We start from the raw sequence: 22,784 nt of genomic DNA, 5'->3' as shown, positions 1-22,784 counted from the left end.
AATCTTATTCTTGGAGCTCATTTTGGCTTTTTTTTTTCTTTTCTTCTACTTTTCCTGGTCTTCTTGTTGGTTTTTGGTTTATGTACCTTATAAATCTTATTTTGGGGGCTCATTTTGGCCGTTTTTTTTTCCCACTTTTTTTCTCCTTTTCTCTCTTTTTTTTCTTTCTTCTTTCTTTTTGGTGGGGAATTCCAATTGCTCCAAAACTGTCCAAGGTGCACCTTGACTGGTTTGTGCTTGATATATCTAGTATACATCCCCTCAACCATCTGTCACAAAAATGACTAGGACAAACACCCAAGAGAGGAGAAATTCAGAGACTGTGACCTCTGCCACAAAACTATTGGATATGGACATAAACAATATGTTGGAAATAAAACTCAGGGTAAAAATTATCCAGACAATGGCTAGGTTGGAGAACACCATTAGTGGCAAAACAGAATTGCTAAGGACAGAATTAAGAGTTGATCCAGCAGAACTTAAAAATGCTATCAATGAGATCCAATCTAATCTCAATACTCTAACAGCTAGGGTAAATGATGCAGAAGATCAATTTAATGATCTGGAAGACAAGATGATAGAAAAGAAGTATCAGGAGGAGACCTAAAACACCTTAAAAGCCATGAAAAGAGAATTAGAAAATAAATGATGCCGGAAACATTCCAATGTCAGCATTACTGGGATCTCTGAGGGGATGGAGAGAGAGAGAGGATTAGAAGATATAGTTGAAAAAACACTGGATGAACATTTCCCTAATCTGGGGAATGGAACAAGTGTTCATTTTCTAGAGGCAGAAAGGACACCCCCAAAAATCAATGCATCTAGAATAATCTCCAGACAATTAATTGTGAAAATCATGAGTCATAAAATCAGAGAGAATGTGTTAAGGACAGTTAGGAGAAGAGATTCCTTATGTACAGAGGAATGACTATCAGAATAACATCAGACCTTTCCACAGAAACCTGGGAAGCTAAGAAGGGCTAGCAAGACACATTCAGGGCACTAAATGAGAAGAACATGCAGCCAAGAATACTTTAGCCAACAAGGCTGACATTCAGAATGGATAGAGAGGTAAAGAGCTTCCATGACCGGCAGATTTAAGAGAATATGTGACCATAAAGCTAGAACTACATGAAATATTAAGGAGGGCTCTATAAAGGAACTCAAGAGTGACATAGAACAGAAATTTACAGAGACAATCTATAGAAACAAGGACTTCATAGGCAACATCATGACAATAAAAACTTATCTCTCAATAATAACTCTCAATGTGAATGGCCTAAATGCACCCATAAAATGGCACAGGGTTGCAGACTGGATAAAATGACAAGACCCACCCATATGCTGTCTATAAGAGACATATTTAGAACCTAAGGATAAACCCAGATTGAAAGTGACAGGCCTCAAAAGAAAGCTAGGGTAGTGATTCCTTTTTCAAATGAATTAGATTTTAAGCTAAAGATGTATTCAGAGATACAAAAGGACACTACATTGTTCTTAAAGGGTCTTTCCATCAATAAGATCTAATAATTGTTACGTATTTATGCCCCTAGCATTGGAGCACTCAACTACATAATCCAGCTGTTAATCAAAATAAAGAGTCATATTGATATGAATGCATTAATTGTAGGGGATCTTAACACACCACTACCAGCAACAGAGAGCATCTAAGCAGAAAATCAACAAAGAAAAAAGATCTTTGAATGATACATTAGATCAGATGGACCTCATAGATATATACAAAACATTCCACCCTAAAACAATAGAATACTCATTCTTCATGAGCACACATGGTACTTTCCCAAGTATAGACCATATACTGGGTTGCATATCAGTGCTGAACCACTACCAAAAGACCAAGATCATTCTCTGCATGTTCTTAGAACACAATGCTTTGACATTGGAGCTCAACCAGAAGAAAAAGTTTCAAGGAATTCAAACACTTGGAAGCTGAAGACCAACCTGCTCAAAAATGTTTGAATCAACCAGAAAATCAAAAAAGAACTTAAAGAATTCAAGGAAACCAATGAGAATGAAGACTCATCCATCCAAAACCTACAGGATATGGCAAAGGCGGTCCTAAGGGATAAGAAAATATATAGTCATCCAAGCCTCAGTCAAAAAAAATTCAAAATTCACAAATACACAAACTCTCCTTACACCTTAAAGAATGGGGAATCAAAAACCAATTAAGCCAAACCACACACAAGAACTAAAATAATTAAGATTAGAGTAGAGATTAATGAGTTAGAATCTAGATATACAGTAGAACACATCAACAAAATAGAAGCTGGTTCTTTGAAACAATTAATAAGGTCGATAAACGACTGGCCAGACTGATCCAAAAGAAAAGAGAGAGGACCCAAATGAACAAAGTCATAACTGAAATGGGAGAGATCATGACTAACACCAAGGAAATAGAAATAATCATCAGAAATTGTTATCAACAACTTATGCCAGTAAGTTAAGCAACATAGAAGTGCATGCATTCCTACAAATTCCAAGACTGAAACAGGAAGAAAATGACAACCTCAATAGATCAATGTCTCCTGAGAATGAAGCAGTGATTACAACCCTCACAATAAACAAGAGTCCAGACCTGACAGGTCCCTGACAGTCCAGGGACGTCTATCAAACATTGAAGGAAGAAATAATACCTATTCTCCTGACATTTTTTCAAGAAATAGAAACAGAAAGAAAACTGCCAGACTCTTTCTATGTAGACAGCATTACCCTAATCCCCAAAACAGGTAAAGCCCCCATCAAAAAGGAGAATTTTAAACCAATATCCCTGTTGAATATGGATGCCAAGATTCTCAACAAGATCCTGGCAAATAGGATCCAACAATACATTAAAGAGATTATCCACCATGACCAGGTGGGATTTACTCCTGGGATGCAAGCTTGGTTCAACATTTGCAAATCAATCAATGTGATAGAACAAATCAATAAGAGAAGAGAGAAGAAATACATGGTCCTCTCAATTGATGCAGAAAAAGCATTTGACAAAATATAGCATCCTTCTGTGATTAAAACTCTTCAGAGTATAGGAATAGAGGGAACATTCCTCAACTTCATAAAATCTGTCTATGAAAAACCCACAGTGAATATCATTCTCCTATGGAAAACCTGAGAGCCTTCTCACTGAGATCAGAAAGATGACAAGGATGGCCACTCTTGCCACTGTTGTTCAAAATCATAGTAGTAATCCTAGCAACAGCAATCACACAACAAAAAGAAATAAAATGTATTCGAATTGATGAATAAGTCAAACACTCTTCACAGATGACATGATATTTTATATGGGAAACCCAAAAGGCTCCACACCGAAAATATTAGAACTCCTACAGAAATTCAGTAATGCGGCAGGATACAAAATCAATGAAAAGAAATCAGTTGCTTTCTTATACACTAACAATGAAAATATAGAAAGGGAAATTAGGGAGTCGATTCCATGTAATAGAGCATCAAGAACCTCAAGATACCTGGGAACAAACCTAACCAAAGAGGTGAAGGATCTATACCGGAGGAACTAGAGAACACTCATGAAAGAAATTGAAGAAGTAACAAAAAGATGGGAAAACATTCCATGCTCCTGTATTGCAAGAATAAACATTGTTAAAATGTCTTTACTGCCCAGAGCAATCTGTACTTTCAATGCCATCCTGATCAAAAATCCACAGGCATTTTTCAAAGTGCTGGCACAAACAGTGTTAAAATTTGTTTGGAATGAGAAAAGACCCCATATTGTCAAGGAAATGTTGAAAAGGAAAAACTAATCTTGGGGCTTCATGTTGCCTGATTCCAAGCTATATTACAAAGCTATGATCACTAAGACAGCATGTTATTGGCACAAAAAAGACACATAGATCAATGGAACAGAATAGACAGTCTTGATACGGATTCTCAACTCATGGTCAACTAATCTTCGATAAAGCAGGAAAAAAAAAAAAAATCCAGGGGAAAAAAGACAGTCTCTTCAATAAATGGTGGTGGGGAAATAGGACAGCTGCGTATAGAAGAATGAAACTCGACCATTCTTTTATACCAAGCATAAAGATAAACTCAAAATGGATGAAAGACCTCAATGTGAACCAGGAATCCATCAAAATCCTGGAGGGCATAGGCAATAACCTCTTCAACATACACCACAGCACCTTCTTTCAAGACATGTCTCCAAAGGCAAAGGAAACAAAAGTGAAAATGAACTTTTGAACTACATCATGGTAAAAACCTACTGCACAACAAAGGAAACAGTCAACAAAACTATGAGGAAACCCACGGAATGGGGCAAATGACGCTGGAGACAAAGGGCTGATATCTAAAATCTATAAAGAACCTCTCAAACTCAGCACCCAAAAAACAGATAATCAGGTCAAAAAATGTCCAAAAGACATGAACAGACAGTTCTCCAAAGAGGACATACAAATGGCTAACAGACACATGGAAAAATGCTCATCATCATTAGCCATCAGGGAAACTCAAATCAAAACCACACGGAGATACTATCTTATACCAGTTAGGATGGCCAACGTTTTTAGGACAGGAAACAACAAGTGTTGGAGAACATGTAGAGAAAGGAACACTCAAACAGTGCTTTGGGGAATTCAAGTTAGTGCAGCCACTTTGGAAAACAGTGTGGTGATTACTCAAGAAATTAAAAATAGAGCTACCATATGATCTACCATTGCACTATTGAGTAAATACTGGGTATTTATCCTAAAGATACACAAGGATCTGTAATGAAAAGGAAGGCCATATGTAGCCCATGCAGCAGTGGCCACAATTGCCAAACTGTGGAAAGAGCAAATAGGCCCTTCAACAGATGAATGGATAAAGAAGATACGGTCCATATATTGAACTGTAATATTACCCCATCATCAAAAAGGATGAATACCCAACATTTGTATCAACATGGACAGGACTTGAGGAGATAATGCTGAGTGAAATAAACCAAGCAGAGAAAGTCAATGATCATATGGTTTCATTTACTTGTGGAGAATAAGGAATAACAGGGAGAATATTAGGAGAAGGAAAGGAAATGACAATTGGGGTAAATTGGAGGGGGAGATGAATCATGAGAGACTGTGGATGCTTAGAAAGAAACTGAGGGTTTTGGAGGGGAGTGGGTGATGGGTTAGCTGGTGATGGGTATTAAGGAGGGCATGTATTGAATGGAGCAGTGAGTGTGTTGCATAAACAATGAATCTTGGAACACTGAAAAAATAAAATAAAATTATATTAAAATAAAATTATATTAAAAATAAGGTGAGGATATTGCTCTGAAAAAAATTTTAAAGTTTTTTTAAAATTTATTTAAAAGAGAGAGAGAGAGAGTAAGAGAAAATATGAAAGGGTAGGGTCAGAGGGAGAAGCTGACTCCCTGCTAAGTAGGGATCCTCATGTGGGACTTGATCCTGGGACTTCAGGATCATTACCAGAGCCAAAGGCAGTTGTTTAACCAACAGAGTCACCCAGGCGCCCCTCTCTGAACATTTCTTATGTGCAAGGTTGCTAGGTGCTTTCACATGTATTGTTTCATTTAATCCATACAATAAATAGAAACTATATCACTGTGACAATAATATTTTGGATGATGAAACTGATGTGAGAAAGGCTAAGTGAGTTTCTTTTTCTTTTTTTCTTTGTATGTTCCATAGGCCATACTATTTTTTTTTTTAAGATTCATTATTTATTTTGAGAAAGAGAGAACACGGGGAGAAGAGGCAGACAGAAAGATACTCAAGCAGACTCTGGGCTGAGCATGGAGCCCGACGGCGGTCTTGATGAAAACCTGAGATCAAAACCTGAGCTGCATAAATGAGGAGTCAGGTGCTCAACTGACTGGTATCCAGGTGCCTTCAAAGCCCATACTATTTGAATTCCATTGGGAAATAGCAGGACATTTATGCCATCATTAAAGAAAACAACATTAGAGAAAATATTATATATATTTGTTTTCATTAATACTTGACAGAAAAGGGGCACCTAGGTGGCTCTGTGGGTTAAAGCCTCTGCCTTAAGCTCAGGTCGTGATCTCAGGGTCCTGGGATCGAGCCCAGCACAGGACTCTCTACTCAGCAGGGAGCCTGCTTCCCTTCCTCTCTCTCTGCCTGCCTCTCTACCTACTTGTGATCTCTCTCTGTCAAATAAATAAATAAAATCTTAAAAAAAAATACTTGACAGAAAAGGTAGGGCATTCCCTTTGAAACAAAGTGTTCTGTGTAGTTGTGTTCATTGTTATGTGCACATACCTTTGCTTATTGAAGGAAAAAGAATCTCTTGAATAACTTCTCTGTTATTCCTTTGGTGGTTGACAATACATCTGTGTTCTTTATCCATTGATGCTCCAGTCACGGTCAGCCAGCTGAATTTCATGTATGTGTCCTTGGTCTTCATGGTGTCTCCCTGCTGAGATTTCAGGATTGTTTTGTCATCCTTTTCTTGCCAGTGTACCTTGATAACATCAGGGAAAAAATCCTCAAGAAGACAAAGATATGTTCCAGCCTTATGGACTTCTACTTCAGCAACTGAAGGAAGAAAAACTGTGGGCTTGGGAAAAATATCTTCATCGGGACTTTTATCTGTTGAAGAAAATGGAATAACAATTAGAACATAACTAGAGAAACACAAACATTGTGTGGTTTGGAAACAACCAGCACATAGTAAAGAGGAGGAAAGTTGCTATAGAATTAATGCTTACTGTAGCTTTTAATCCGCAGAGGGTTATGAGGTGCTTATTTTCTTAGTTTCCACAGGAAAAGAGGTTCTAGAGGTATGTAACTTGACAAAGTCACAGACATTAAGTGAAAGAGCCAAGATCAAAACGCAGAATATTTTAAACAATACACAGTCACTTGTTTGAATGGAAATCTATCAAGTTACCCTTTCAGTTACAAATAGGGTTTCAAACCCATTTCTGAATACTAGGATTCTTCTCCTTGATTTCTGATTTTATAGAACATTTGTTCTCATATCTGAACCACCGCGGGATTTTGAGTAGGGCAATGTTTAATGCTACACATCCAAATAATTTACAATGCATGAAATTTAGAAACAAAATGGCCATATATCCAAACTTCTATTTAAAAAAAATCATTGATTATTTTCAGAAATGATCTTAGAGTAACCCAATCAATTAATGTAATGGTCAGAATTTTGTTTTGCTTCAGGAAATGTTCACTTAAAGCTAATTTTATATTGGAATTTCATTTGAAGTTGAAGCATTACTGTGAAGACACCACATTTTGACTCTTCGCATTTCCCTCCAAATCTGAATCTGCCCCCTAAGACTGATGAACTTATAATACCACTTGATTGTCTTTCATTTTACCTCTGAATAAAGTCACATATAATTATATAATGTTAACAGCTCGGGTCAGAGTTTCTTGTAAATATAATGTGAAATTATATAACGAAACTTCATGGTTCTCAAGGGCATATCATTTGAACACTTGGATATTCTTTGGTTATACATTTATTATTAATTAATGATTCAAATTACAAATAGTAGTACTCATCCCAATTTGAGTTGAAACTGAAACACAAATGCTTTATTAATTTTTTCTTTCCAGTCGTTTGGAGTTAGAATAATAATTTTTATGATGTTTTCCTAAGAAAAGACTAGGATTTCTCCTTTGAGAAGAAAGAAAAAAAATTCTCTAGAATTTTTGCCTGTTGGGACACCTGGGTAGCTCAGTGGTTTAAGCCTCTGCCTTCAGCTCAGGTCATGGTCTCAGGGTCCTGGGATAGAGCCCTGCATCGGGCTCTTCACTTGGGCGGGGAGCCTACTTCCCCCTCTCTCTCTGCCTGCCTCTCTGCCTACTTGTGACCTCTCTCTCTCTCTCTTTTAAAAAAAAAAAAAAAAAAAAGAATTTTTGCCTGTGCACCAGAGCTCCCGATTTTTTTCTCTTCCTTTTTTTTTTAAGTTTTTTTTTAATTTATTTTCAGCATAATAGTATTCATTATTTTTGTACCACACCCAGTGCTCCATGCAATCTGTGCCCTCTATAATACCCACCACCTGGAACCCCAACCTCCCACCCCCCTGCCACTTCAAACCCCTCAGATTGTCTTTCAGAGTCCATTGTCTCTCATGGTTCATGATTCTTATACTAAATGAGTAACAAACAATGATGAGTTTTTTAATTCATGCTATAAATAGGTATTAGATCATAATGCACTTGTTTTCATTTTGTACGTCTTCCTTATAGTACAAATAGTATTTTGCTTATTATAATAGAAAGACACTGTATTTTTCCTCAACCATATATTTTGGTTTTTAATTTAAAAAGCATGTTACATAAAGCAAGATTTATTTTTCAAAGTAGTTGGTATTCTCATAATTTTTGCCTCTACTCAATACATTAAAGAATCTAATTTTCATCTTACGAAGTTTGGTTTCTGTTAGGAATACTTCTGATTCATCATAGTAATGAACTAGATAGTCCAGTCTAGGGCTTGGGAAAATCTGGATGGTAAGTCATTCTGCCTACATCCTGTCACTTTTCTTTATCTAGGGTCCTGGGGATTCATTCTTTTCAGGATAAAAGGTATCTTGTACTTCTATAACTTTTTCAATGTGATAGTTAACTGAACATTAAGTAATATTCTTTATTTTTTATGGTTTGTGCCTATATTTTATGGAATTTCTATTACGTATTTTTTCAACATTCCTCTTTTTAGGATTTTATTTATTTATTTTAGAGAGAGAGAGGAGTGGTGGGGGAGAGAACAAGAATCCTGAGCAGGCTCCACACTCAGTCTGGAGTCCAACACAGAGCTCAGGGCACAACTCAACTACCATGAGATCATGACCAGTTGCTTTATAGAAGAGCCACCCAGGTGCCCCTCACTATTCTTTATTAAACTTATTAAGAGTGTTTTATATGGCCACAATCATGTAATTGATTTACAAAATAGAAACCGGTTTATAAAAATAAATGATTTGTCTAATACATTTATATTATTCATAATCAGAAACATTTTCAGGTAAATTGCCTAAGTTTATATATTTGATGAATATAAAGCTGTATGAATTATATATAAATTAACCAAATGCAATGACATTTTCAAATAAGTATGGTACTTTGAATCTGCATATTAATACTAATTCAAAATTCCTCTATTTTATTCTTCTCATTTTATTAAAAAATACTTAAAGCTATTTCTTATGTAAATATGACTTTCAAATTGATCACATTTCTAAGTATATTTAAAAGTAGTAAAACAAAGTAGTAACTGTATTTCTAAATATATTCCTAAGTATTTTCTAAATAAAATTTAAAATTTTAGTTGTTTTTCTGCTAAATACCAGTATGAAGCCCATGTTTGTGTTTGACATGATATCATAAGATAAAGGATTAAAATTTATGTAGGTACAACTACTTAAAAATTTAAAAAAAAATTTCAAATTTATGCTAAGTGAGGGAAAAGTCCATTAAGCAAATACCTCTAAATTCAGGTTATTTTGTATATGAGTAGACAGTAAGGTAATTTTCCACTAGAGTGGTTAGAAGTAGAGCTAAATGATCTGGAGAATTTCTGCTCTGTCAGTATGATTGGTTACAAACCACTCTCCATACTGGATACAATTCTCCATACCAGATGCAACTCTCCCTCTAGATTTGCAATGAGGCAACATGTATGCAACACCTGTTAAGTGTTATGTGCCAAGTACCTTATTAATAGTCTCTCATTTAATTTTCATATGCCTCCTGCTCATCCTGTTATCCCATCTTTTGGATTAGGAAGCTGAGACCAGAAAATAATCACCCAAGTTCACAAAAGCAACAAGTGGTGGAGTTGGAGCTCAGGTCAGTCTGAGTCCAACATCCAGACTCTCTGACAACACCCTTTCACCATCAGAAGAGACAATGTGTCAACTCACACAAGTTATCTGATCAACTTTGTTCCTGAGTCAAATTCTTTCAAGACAATTATGCATGTTCTGCATGAGCACTTCAGGCAAATCCACTTGGGCACAAGGTCGGATGCTTTAACAGAGTTTGCACAGTGTAGTCTATGCAGACCTTTACTAGAAGGATTGATATAAAACTCTCATCTAAACATGCTACAAAAATGAGACACTATAATTATAATTAACATTACCATAATTATTAGCAATTTGTTTGTGATTATTGTTACTCCAACATGACATTTTATTCTCATGAGACCAAACTTTCCCTTACAAATGGGAATGCAGTATTGGGGGATAAAATTGGACCTATGTCATGTTAGATCCCTAGACTGGTCTGCTGAAGGTCACCATCTGTGAATGACATTAAATGTCATGATGCCCACAGCAAAGATGCAGTGGGAGCATGAAATGCATTTGTTAAAGATCATTTCTACCATTTTGTAAAATGTATGTGGAAGGAAATGCCCAGTCTTTCACTTTACATTCCTGCTAAAGGATCATGCACTGAAGTCTTTTTTTCTCATTTTGTGGTGGGGAAAACAACATGTTTGAAAATTTGGTGCGTTTCATTTTTTTCAGTTAATAAAGAGGATGTACTCTAATACATGTTTCCCCTAACTTTGAGCATAAAAGTGTACCCTACACTTTGTACTAGATAATCACAGGCCTTTTTTCTTCTACTTCCTTTAATGCTTTTGATCTTCTATTTTTATTCATTGCCGAACTGTACTTGCATATTTTATTTTAGGCCTTCTCAAATAGATTTTGTAAATAGGCAATATAAATAAATGAGAAATAGCTTGTATATTAGAGCTTGTTTCTGTTTCTGCCTGGAGCTTGATAGTTTCTTGAGGTCTACCTTGAAGTTGACATGTAAAAGGGGAGATACTACATCAAAAACTAATCATGTACTGTATGGTGACTAACATAATAATAATAATAAAAAAGAAAAATGGAAGATGTTTGCAAATCCCACTCTGTGATATAAGTACAAAACATTCAGAATTCAGACACACCAAAATGCCAAAGCATAAGAAGCAGCTTTCATCCACAAATTTATGCCTCATAAAACAGAGGTTGCCTTATGTTTCAGTTTGAGGAACTTCTCATTTTAAAAAATGGTCTTCTAATACTCTACTTTGATTAAACAATGTACTTGGGCATGATATCAACCTAAAAAAAAAAAAACTCAATTAAAACTAGTTTAGAGGTAGTACCAGTTTTTAAAAAAAAAAAAAATTTAAGAAGTTTCATAGGGATTTGGTAAATATTACCTGGTACTAAATATACCTGGGACTCTATACTATATACTTACATTGTTCATATACACAATGACAGAATAAATGAAAAAGCGCTTTTATTTTCTAAGTGGATAAATATCTCTTTCAATTAAATATCCAATGCTCTCATCATAAAGGTATCCCCAAATTTACATTCCGACCCTAAGATAACTCAGAAGTTTGTTCTATTGTATACATTTTAGAAGCATCTGAACAATCTGAGCACAATTTTTATAGAAACTTGAGGCACAAAAAGCAGTATTTCTCAGGTGGTATTTGTAATAACATAATTTTAATTTATAGGCATAATCCAATGAAGACATAAACTATTTAAAGTGAATACTTGAGGGATGCTTGGGTAGCTCTGTCTGTTAAGTGCAATGACCAAGGTCATATCCCAGAGTCCTGGGATAGAACACCTTTCTTTGGGATCCCTGATCATTTGGAGTCTGCTTCTCCTTCTCTGACTTCTCGCTCCCCAGCTCCTGTGTGCTCTCTCTTTCTCGTTGTCTCTCTCTCATGTGTGCATGCTCTCTCTCTCAAATGAATAAAAAATACAGCATTTTATGAAAAAAGTGGACATTTGATTTTATGTTCAGTAGTATAATTTTATATATTCAATTATAAAACCTCTCCCTTGTTTACATCCAGATGTTTCCACTGGAAACGGAGAGATCAGCTTAGGTTGAGGCTAACAATATATGAGGTACTGCTAACTACATTCTGCTTATTTTAGAAACATGCAACAATGAGTCTTAGAAATTGAAAGTATTCTGCAAATACTGTCCAATTGTTCCAAAGTGTCCTGTGGACTTGATCAAAATTAATACATTTTTCTATACTCCTGATTTAAGAAGAACTCCACTGGGTGATAACTGGAATTTGTAGGACTGACTTTTGTAATGATGGATCATGTCCCAACTTATGCAATATATATTTTCATATTTAATTTCATTTAGTTCCACAACATCTACTTGAGATGGTGGCTACATTGACAGAATGGATGGAAATAGCAAATGTTAACAGAATATCTGTCATTATAAATCTTTAACATTTTATTTTTTTTTCTCTTTTCCAATTTTTCCCTAATGGGCATATATTTTTAAAACTTTATAACTTTAAGAAAGTGATAATCAATAAATCTAAATTTATTTGCTGAAGAATGATTATATAGAAAGTGATAGATCCTGACTCACAGTCCACATTTTTCTCTGCACCACAATGTCCCCAAAAAAGAGCTTTTAGGACCTTCTGAATTACCTCTGTGTCACCATTATTTAATTAGATTGTAAAGTTTATATTGCAGTCAACTGGGAAAAAAAACAGGACTAGAATATTGCTTTTCAATTTGTGAATTCACATGTGCCTATGCGGACAACACAAAAAAACGCCAGAATATACCATTCCTTTCATTTTTCCAAAATTTCACTAGCCCTATGAAAATTATTTGAAAACACTTAATCAACTAGATCCTGTAGGGTAGACACATCCATGTGAGATGTTCTCCCTCATCCAGGCAAAATTTTATCTCTAAGTCTAATGAAGGATGAAAAAATTTACTAGGCTGAATTTGGAAAAACCAAACCCAGCTTATGACATTCTTGGATATGTTTGTGCAGTTAAATATGTCAATACCTGTTATGCATTGCCTTCAGAAAAAAAATGCAAGTTTATCAATTATTGTTCATTCCTTTCCTTTGCTTATTTTTTTAATCTAATAAATAAGATATACAAAATTCATTACAAATCTCTCAACACAGAAATCCCTAAAGGATTAACAGCTCTACCCCTTAGGAACTCCATATGCTCTAGCTAGTTAGCTCCTTGTTAATGTCCTCCAAGCTAGATCAGGCACATCTACCCCCAAGACTTGGACAGAGTCAACAACCTCTCCTAGTAACCCACTGCTATTTATGATCAAACTCGGACCAATCCTAGAACTCAGAGCCAGCTCCTAGGCTGCTGCTCCCTACCTCCCACCCACATCACCTATGTCCTCTCTCTACCTTATAGGGAAGAATTTAAAAATATCTTACCTGTAACCCTGAGCAATGTTCCAGGACCAAATACTTTTTTGTACCATGAGCCACCCCAGCCCAGGTACACTGTCTGAAAAGCTTTTACAGAAAACTTCCTGTGTGCCTCCTTTAAAATGTGCCTGTATTCTTTCAATATTTCTATATATATATATATATATGTAAACACTGCTAACATTAAATAAAGATGAATCTCAAGCAAACTCACATTACATATGAACTTAGTCAAGAACGAATGACATGACCCTCTCTGTATGGACAGCTTGCGTTTGTCTTTTCCATCTCAATCACACACATTGGAGAGTCTGATTTTACCTTTAGTCACCATGTTCCGGAAACTTATAAATATTTTTTCTTAAAACGTTTTCATGTATCATATCAGTTCTTTTCCTAGAGTGTAATTTATAGTTACTATTTCTGTGATTTTAACAAGAATAAAGATAGAAATAATATTAAGAAATAAATATTTAAAAATTAAAGAATTTTAAAGTTAATATTTAAAAATTTAATATATGAATATTATATATATATATGCATAATCTCTACACACTGAGGAGTGGTTATCTGTCTTGATGATAAATTAAATTAAATCCAGAATTTAGCCTTCACTGATACAAGAACAGATGAGTTATTAAAGAGTGAGAAATATTAACCCATTTACTGCTGAAAAACTGTTCTTTGAACTTCAGATTGCCCTAACAAGTTCAAAGATATTGATTTAAAACCCTGAGCTACTCATCAGAAGATCTTAATTCAATTTAGTCTTTTTGCTGCTTTCCCAGCAGGAGTACAAAGGCAGTCTGAGTTCTGCAGCTGAGTCCTACATATGGTACAACTGCTCCTGTTCTTCTGCCAGCTTCCATAGTCCAAGCAAATTTGATGTGCATGCAGAAAGATTGAAAGGAATAGTGTCAAAAGGACTTGTCCCTTTATAAAAAATACCCTAAGCGTCACATTGTGAGAATTTAATAAATGCATATTCAACATGACTTACTTGATGTCTTGGGAGGAAGAGAAGCAATTTTAGTGCCATGATAAAAAACAGAAGCATTGTTTTCTGCATGAGGAGTCACACAAATTTTGAGCTATCACTATTACACATTCAACTGCATAGTCTATTTAAAAGGTCAGACTACAAAAGACTATATATTCAGAATACATTTATGGCTTAAAGTTTCTCATAGCGTATAATGGTTAGACCATGCAGTAAGGAACAAACAAGTATCTATTGGGTCCCAAACTTTGCCATAGTAACTAGTCATGTGAATGTAGGAAAATAACTGACTCTCTAAGCCTCAGTTTCCCATCAGTGAAATTGGAATAAGAAGATACCCTGTATAATTCTCTTAAGGATTGAGACAAGACACAGAAACAAGGCAGTATGGTGTCTGACTCTCACTAAATATTAGTTAATAGTATTATTGTCTTTAATTGCATGGTTTGGGGCACCGTAATCAAATTTTCCACTAAAAAAATGTAGATTTTATAAGCAATAAGTATTTATTATATACATTAAGAAAGCAAAGGAGTTCCTGAATCTGACATTTTATGTGTCTGACAATCTACAAAATACATGGGGCTCCCTCAAGTTGCAATCTATAACACTTATCCACTAGCTACAAGCTTTTTGAGTGTTGTGACCATGTCTTGGGCACCCTTTAACCTCTAGTGTCAAGCATAGAAACTGTCTTCAATAAATGAACAAACAAGGATGTAAAACCATGCTGACAGCTTCTTTCCATGGGCTCTGGAGATGAAATGGTTTTCTGAGCTCACAAATTCCATTAAACTGGACCATGTCTAGTCAATATTACAAAAGCCATGAGAGCACAGATTTTGACTAAATTCAGCCTACCCACTAAGAAACTAGAGTAATAACATTATGTTGATTTATTGATATTCTATAATTATACACTGGAAGAGTTAAATTTTTTGCTCTGCTCTTTAAGATGAGATCAAAACCAATCAAATAGGTTGCAGATTATTAGAGAAAGGAACACCATTCATTAAGAAAGGAGCACTGTTAAGACTATAGATACTTCATCAAAGAGTGTCTCACTTAAAAGGCCACCGACATAAAAAACATCTTGAACAAATAACTTACACAAATATATCACAGGTATGGTCTCAGAATCATTTTAATTTCAAGCCTGCATCTATAGTTTTGTGTGTATATTTTCTACAAGTAGAATTTCAATATGCTTGCAAGCAAGAAAGTAAATAAACCATTCACAAAGTAGTTTTATTTCCATATACTGCGACGTTTTGTCACGATATATGGAAACATTTTTTAGCTGCAAAATTACTAAGTGCTAAGTTGATTCTACATGTTTTTTCTAAAACGCATCTATCAGCTTTTCATTCATAGTACCTAAAAATAACAAAGTTACTTACCAGGAGAAGTTTTTGTAAGCTTAGTTCCTTCTATAAATATCTTGATCCAGCCTGGTTAACGGTTACCACACTGGTTAGAGCTTCTACAGAAATGTAAGCCTTCCCCTGAGGTTTATGTCATGGTCAGCAGGTAGAAACCTTGTACTGACAGTTTGGTCTTTTGAGGCCATTAAAAGTTCTTGAATATAGGCTTCACGGCATCTGATATTTTATAAGTTTTCCTCAGACTAGTTAATCTAAGTGTCTGCTTTGATGGAGGCAACAATCATGGAAAATGCTGATAGAAAATAGAAATGAAGAAAGCAAATAAAAAGGAAGAGAAAGGGAGGGAGGGAGAGAGAGAAGGAAATAAAGGAAGGAAGGAAGGAAGAGAGAGAGAATGAGAGGAGGGAGGGAAAGAGAAAGAAAGTGAAATAAGAAAGGAAGAAAGAAAGAAAGAAAAAGAAAATAAGATCAGGACCAAGTGGTCAACCAATGACTTTTCTAAATTACCAGAAACAGTGTTCAGAGAATTAAGAGTTTTTGATTTCCAGGTGTTCCAGTGTGTGAAACTGCTCAGAGATGCCTCAACGGAAATCTCTTCTGTTCCCACAAACACCGGCCTATTGTGTCAGCAGTTTACAGCTATATTTCTGAGGGGGACAGGCTTCACTAACTGAAAAATCTAACATGTCAATAGAAATATACTAGGGAAATGTGGACAATGGTCTCCATTTTTTAGTAAGCCACTTTTACCATTCAGCAACACAAAGCTTTACCAGGGAAAGCAAAAGGAGAAAATACTTTCTGTGATGATAATATTTTCCTGGAATAAAGGGGAAAAATTGTAGAATTTTATCTCCCATAGAAAAACAGATTCTTTATTAAAATTGAAATTGGAAAGCAAACCCTCTCTTATATTGAGAGAAGAAGCATCTTGGAAGCCATCCTGTGGCTTTGTGATCTTTGGAAATATACCTGGACCTTGCCTCTGTGGATAACTAGCTTTGAACAAGGCATTTGCCCTTCCTGGTTTCCCACATCCCATCCTCTGTGTGAGCATTAAGCTGCGTATGTGCAAAAGGCCCTTTTTTTCCCCAAAAGCTTATGAAGCTGTGATTAAGAGCCAGAAAGGGTCTGCTGTGGCTGCTCAAGTGAGAAAGGAGTTGAGGGTTAGTAATAGAGAAGGTTTCCTTACAGATCCCTTCTGACTCTGTGACATTGCAAGATCTCAGTGTGCACAATAGCTCGGGATGGGGGGGACTTCCTGAGACTTAATGACCTTAAGGGTTATCAAGGAAAAGACTCTTATCTGAACCCAAGCAGGAAATGGGCTTGTGTCATTCATCCTCCTGGAAGAGTTATCCAGGATTAATTTCAGCAGTTCTCCTTTTTGTTGGTACCACTGCTGAATGGGCTCTCCAAGGACCTGCATCATATGTGAATGCGTCTGTCTGCTGTTCTTGCAAAGGAGAGTTGATCCTGAGAAATTCTCATTTTGCGAACTTCATTGGAAAAGCAAAGGAGAGAAATCGGAAGCAATTTCATAAATTGACAGTGGACATGAAAACAGTGAACCAAAGAGACAGGAGTGTAGTCAACCTACAAATCAAGCTGGAGACACATGTCCATTCATGGGGTTGGCGTTGCCCTGGAGTAGTCAGAATTTTCTCCAGGATGGACATACATCAGAACTGTGGAGGTGGTAGCAAACTTGTCCTTCAGAGGCCAATGAAACCAATGAATGTTTTAAAACTAATGAAAGACCTTCACGGTAAGATATGTCTCAGTGGCCTTTTACTATGTTCCTGGCATAGAAAACTCTCAGATCCCAGATGACTGCACCAAAACACCCCTGTTACAATAACTCAATGTTATCTTCCTTTTGGGGACAACACTTTCATATTTTCCTTTAGATTTTACTTCAAACCCACCTATCCTTGAACTCTTTTTCTCTCTGAGTTATGGATTTCTCACCATATTTGGTAAGAGTATGGAGAAGTATAAGGCTATCAGAAAAACAGAAGAAAAGACCTATTACTGTATAAAATAACAATGACATAATAATCCCACAACTTCATGCAGAACTTTATCCATTTTATATACTTTATAAAATGAACTTTATACACAACTTTATACATTTTATAGATCAGTAGTCTGAGGAAAATTCACAAATTTGGAAGAATTTGAACAATTATTATAGTTACTACTTAGGTATTATGATATGACAACACTGTTGTGAATAAGAAAAATTGTGGAGGAAAAAAAATCCTTTGTTTTACTACTCTGGACTCTCTTCCTGTTCACAATTCTTAGCTTTCCAAAAGAAAGCAAACTTTACTGTTGTTTGGAGGTCAATGTAAGTTGTGACATTTAAAGAGTCCCTGAGTTTCTGTGTTAGCTGAGCTGGGTCAGTGAAGCAGTTCAGTTATAATGGGAAAGGACCCTGTGATGTGTTGACCCTGTGCTAGACCTGTCCTATATGTCACGTTCTTCAGTCCCTGACAACCCCATGAGAAAGACTGAGTAACATCCCTGGATTGTGGCAGTTAAGTGGCTGAGCAAGAATTCAAACAAGTTCTCTGGCACTCGAAAGGCTTTGTAATTTCCATCATTCATTCATTCATTCATTCATTGTATAACATTGTACACACTGGGATGGCTCCTTCCTGGGAAACTTCTTGTAGATGGAGAAACAGAAAAAATTCACATGTCCAAAAGCCAACCTAGTCCCCACAGGAGTAAGGATAAAAATAAAGTGACTTTGGGTCACTCAGGCTTAAGTAGTCAGGAGTAGGCTGGATTTGAATTTTGTTGTTATGTTATAGGGTTTGAATTTGTTCTTATCAGAGTCCAGACACCTAGAAGTCCTCTAGTTGTATTTTGTCTTTGTCTCTTCACTTGTTTTTGAGTCCTCTCCTTGTTCTGCTCCCCAGAAAGAGTCTGTTTCTCGAAGCTCTCTGAGCTCTGTCCCACTGTGCCTTTTGCCCAAGGTCTGCTAATGTGGTGGTGAATGGTCAGGGAAGCGACATTCTCTGATATTTTTACTAAGTTCCAATTTTAAGCAGATACAGTGAAACTGGGTCTTAAAGACATGGCCTTCACAAGTATTCCTGCCTCTTTTCCAGAGGTGGAACATTCTCAATCCTTGTCTCCCTCCCCCATCTGCAGGAGGTTCCTACCAACTTCAAGCTGTGGTTGGATGCCCATCCTTGAGCAGATGAAAACGTGTTACTTTTGGACAGAAAGGAGATCTTCTGGGCAAAGTTTCAGTGATTGCCTCCTTTGCCTTCCTTCAACTGCCATGGGATTCCACCAGCGCCTTCCTCTGCAATGAAGTCACTTTTGTCTATGGTGGGTAGATTAGGTCTGGATGGATCATAGCTTTTGTTCCCCTCTTGCAGCACTAAGGGAAGCTTTCTCTGGATTGTCCCTGATCTTCCATGTAAGAATTTCTTTTCTTACGGTTCTGGAGAAGACACAAAAATACCCCTTATACATTCCTAAGGTTCACACTCTTCCTCCAGCCTATGGAGCTTTTATTATTGCATTAACAAATTCTACTTGAATCATCTGATCAGGTGAATGTGTTTGACAACATCTGTCCAAGGTGAGCAAAGGCTCACCTCCTGTTTCTTCCTGCAAGTGCCTGTCTGTCTCCATTTCTTCTAAAATTCATATACCCTGCAACCTCAATTCCCTGAATGACTCAAAGAAATTATTGTTTCATTCCTACTTTTTTGAATATTATTGTAAAATTGTAACAGTGCCCATTTCATCTCTCTACATCTCTGAACTCAGGTGGCTCCTGTGCCATATATTTTGATTTATTGTTTTTCTATTTTTCTATCATTAAAAGTCTAAAAAGCCTGGGCACCTGGGTGTTTCAGTCAGTTAATCCTTCTGCTCAGGACATGATCCCAGTGTCTGGGGGTTAGAGTCCAGCATTACCTGCCTCTGCCTCTCTCTCTCATTTTTATTCTCCTTGCATTTTGCTTGTTTTGTTAATGGCATTGATTATTTTTCTTGAAGAACATTGACCTATCATTTTGTAGAGTGACTTATATTTTGAAATTTAAAAAAATTTTCCTCAAAAAATTTTTCTTAAAGATAAATAATAATTTAAAATAAAATTCAGAGAAGTAACTTTCAGGTGATTTTAGCCTAAATTCTACTATTGTAGAATTTCCATTGTTAAATTGGGTTTATTTCCTTACTGAGTTGTGACATTTCTCTTAGTACTCTTGATGAGGGAGCAGGAAGCTGGCTGAAGACAAAGCAAAAGCTGGCACCTTGCACCCCCTCTCCACCCGCTCCCCTCAGTAAACTGTGATACATTCCGCAGGCACCCCTGACTGCCACCAGTGAGAAACAAATAGTTAACTTTGCAGTGATCACAATACTGCAAGACAGGAATCTCCCAACTATCTTGATGTTAAGGACTTGCTAAAAGACAACAATGGTCTTCTGGCACCTTGTAGGCCCTCTTTAGCATATGAAAGCTCCCTTGAAACCTCCCTTCCCCTCACCTTCCCCCAACCGCAAGGTACTTAACCTGCCTTCTCTCACAACCTGGGCAGCAGCTCTTCTTGCCCAGGGGTCCTTCATGGAGTAAACTTTGTCAATATTTTCTCTTATTTCATCTTGAATTTTAGTTATAGTTACAAACTCATTTCATTATACTTTGTTGCACAGAAAGGGTCATCAAAAGTTCTCTGCAGGATCTGATAACAAGTATTTTATTTAGTTTTTTGGCCTAAGGTATCTGTTTTGAGTCCTCACATCTACCATTGTAACACAAAAGCAGTCATAGACAGGAAATAAATAGGCATGGAAGCATTCCATAAATTTCAGCAGGTGTTCTATTTGTTTTACTAAAAATTAAATAAGAAAAGAGTAAGTTAGAGGTTTTGTTTCATATTTTGTTAAATTATGTTCAAATATGCCATAATAATCCACATAAGCAATGTAAAACCTGAATATAGAGAGCATAAGATATGCTCCAAGCACTTGGAAGAAGTTTGTGTGTATAATTTAAGTTACCCCCCTAAAGTTAAATATGATTATATTTTCAATTTTCAAGTGAGGAAAATAAATCAATCGTATTTTAAGCAATTTATCTAGAGTAAGTATGGGCAGGATGGATATGTCACAAATGGTCATTGAGGAAACACTGAGAAATGGGGAAACAAAATAAAAATAAATGTCACTCACAGTATATTATTCTAGGGCAAGGATTGATAAACATGTTCAATAGAGGGCCAAATGGTCAACATTTCATGCTTTCTGGGTCTCTGTTGCAACTCCTCAACTCTGCCTTTGTAGTGCAAAGCAGCTGTAGACAATTCCTAACCACAGGGTCAAGGCTTCATTTTAATAAATGTTTACAAAACTGGGGCTTGCCTGGCAGGGGAGCCTTTGCAGACCCCCTCTTCTATGGTAAATACTATTGTTATTATGGTTAATTGTAGATTTTTAGTTTTTCTTTTCTTTTCCTTTCTTTTTTCTTTTTTTTTTTTTCAGGGACTTATAGAGCTGTAATGATATTAGATGGGAAAATATAAATATATAACAATTTTAAGTGTTTTATATACAATTATATTTTACATTTTTATATAAATAATGTCATTATTAAATTCACAAACAAACAAAAATATTGACAACATTAGTGCTGAAAATACTGACTCTACCTTTGCCCTCCATCTTGATCAAGTCCTCTCCTGGGGCGACATGTTCTGGGCCTCTTGGAGCCTAACATTCACACTTAAGAAATGCCCAAATCTGAGGAAACTTGCTCCGACCCTCACTGAATTTTAAAATTTCATGCATAATTCTTCTGAAAACAGGTTTTCAGTGTCTACATAGTATCTTGTCGCTTCAATGCTGAAAGACCCCCTCCCCTAGAAGATAGATAGGATAACTAACTGCTTGTTTGCTTTTCTGTGAACCGCTGCCTTTTAGGTGTAAATTAGGTTATTGATTGCTCTTTTGCCCTTCTGTAACTGCTTGGCCTATAGAAATAATAGAAGACACCATGATGGCATTCCTACCTTCCCCCTTCTTGTTCCCCCTCCCTGCCTCTCTCCTCCCGCGCGCGGGCCCTCAGGACCAATCAGCTTGTTCCCCCTTCCTGCCTCTCTCTTCCCGCCCGTGGGTCCTTAGAGCCAATCAGCAAACTCCAAGTATGCCTTTTTCAAAAGTTCTAACTGTCAACCAATCAGTTGCGCTCCACCCAAAACTTGTTTGTACCTGTCTATAAAAACCCGGCACCACCCCAGCCGGGTGTGCTCAGCTAGCAGGAGCTGCTGACCACCCGCAGGCGCGTGCTGACCACCCGCAGGCGCCTGCGTAACAATAAAGAACCTCTTGCTGATTGCATCCAGTGGCAGTGTTGGATTCTTGGGTAAGGGGATCCGCGGGTCTTTCAATGCCACGTAAATAAGGCTGTCCTTTTGATGAGGGAGCAGGAGGCTGGCTGAGGACAGGGCAAAAACTGGCGCCTTACACCCCCCTCTCCACCTGCTCCCCTCCATAATATGTGTGACATTCCTCAGGCACCCCTGACTGCCATAAAACGATAAATAGTTAACTTGCAGAGATCACAATCCTGCAGGACAGGAATCTCCCTTGCTCTACAGATGTCCTGGAGATCTAAACAGGGAGGTTACCTTATCAATAGCACAAATTTTCAGAGGCAAATAACTCTCAGTTCCTCAAGCCCTAATGTCTCCCTCCCCATGATAAAGGAAACCAGAGAAGGCTGAGGTAGAAGGCAATGTAAATGATAGTGAAATGCCAATTGAATATTACCCCCACCTTAAAAGACCACCAGAGACGTGAGTCAAAGCCAATCAGCAAGGGTCGTTTATTGCAGGTTCGAACCTGGACCTCTGCGCCGCTCGTTGCCCATAACGCCGAGAGGTCCAGAGCTGGGTTGGTGCAGGGTTTTTATACACAGGTACAAACAAGTTTCGCGTGGGGCTGAGCTGATTGATTGACAGTTTGAACAGGCATACTTGGCGTCAGTGAATTGGGTCAGGGGACCCCGCGCAAAAGCAGACAAAGCAATTTTACAGAAGCAGAACTGGCCGGTTAGCCCACGCATGTGAAAAAAGCACTATCAGGATATTGAAGGCCTGGTTACTATCAAGTAAAGACAATTGGGAGTCTCCTGGT

General features: G+C 36.9%; 1 protein-coding gene across 1 annotated transcript in view; it reads right to left on the bottom strand.

Moving 5' to 3' along the window:
* Positions 1-22,784, bottom strand: part of LOC101691899 — a 56,112-nt gene that overhangs the window by 9,948 nt on the left and 23,380 nt on the right. Inside the window, exons 4-5 of the mRNA XM_045089638.1 lie at positions 15,630-15,680; positions 6,255-6,584 (exon numbers count right to left, since the gene is read on the bottom strand). Of these exons, the coding sequence (XP_044945573.1) occupies positions 6,255-6,584; positions 15,630-15,680 (381 nt within the window). The remainder of the gene's footprint in view (positions 1-6,254; positions 6,585-15,629; positions 15,681-22,784) is intronic.

This window comes from Mustela putorius, unplaced genomic scaffold (assembly GCF_011764305.1).
Source record: "Mustela putorius furo isolate JIRA1106 unplaced genomic scaffold, ASM1176430v1.1 tig00003845_pilon_pilon_pilon, whole genome shotgun sequence".
NCBI lineage: Eukaryota > Metazoa > Chordata > Mammalia > Carnivora > Mustelidae > Mustela > Mustela putorius.
This window is presented reverse-complemented; position numbering and strand designations above follow the sequence as displayed.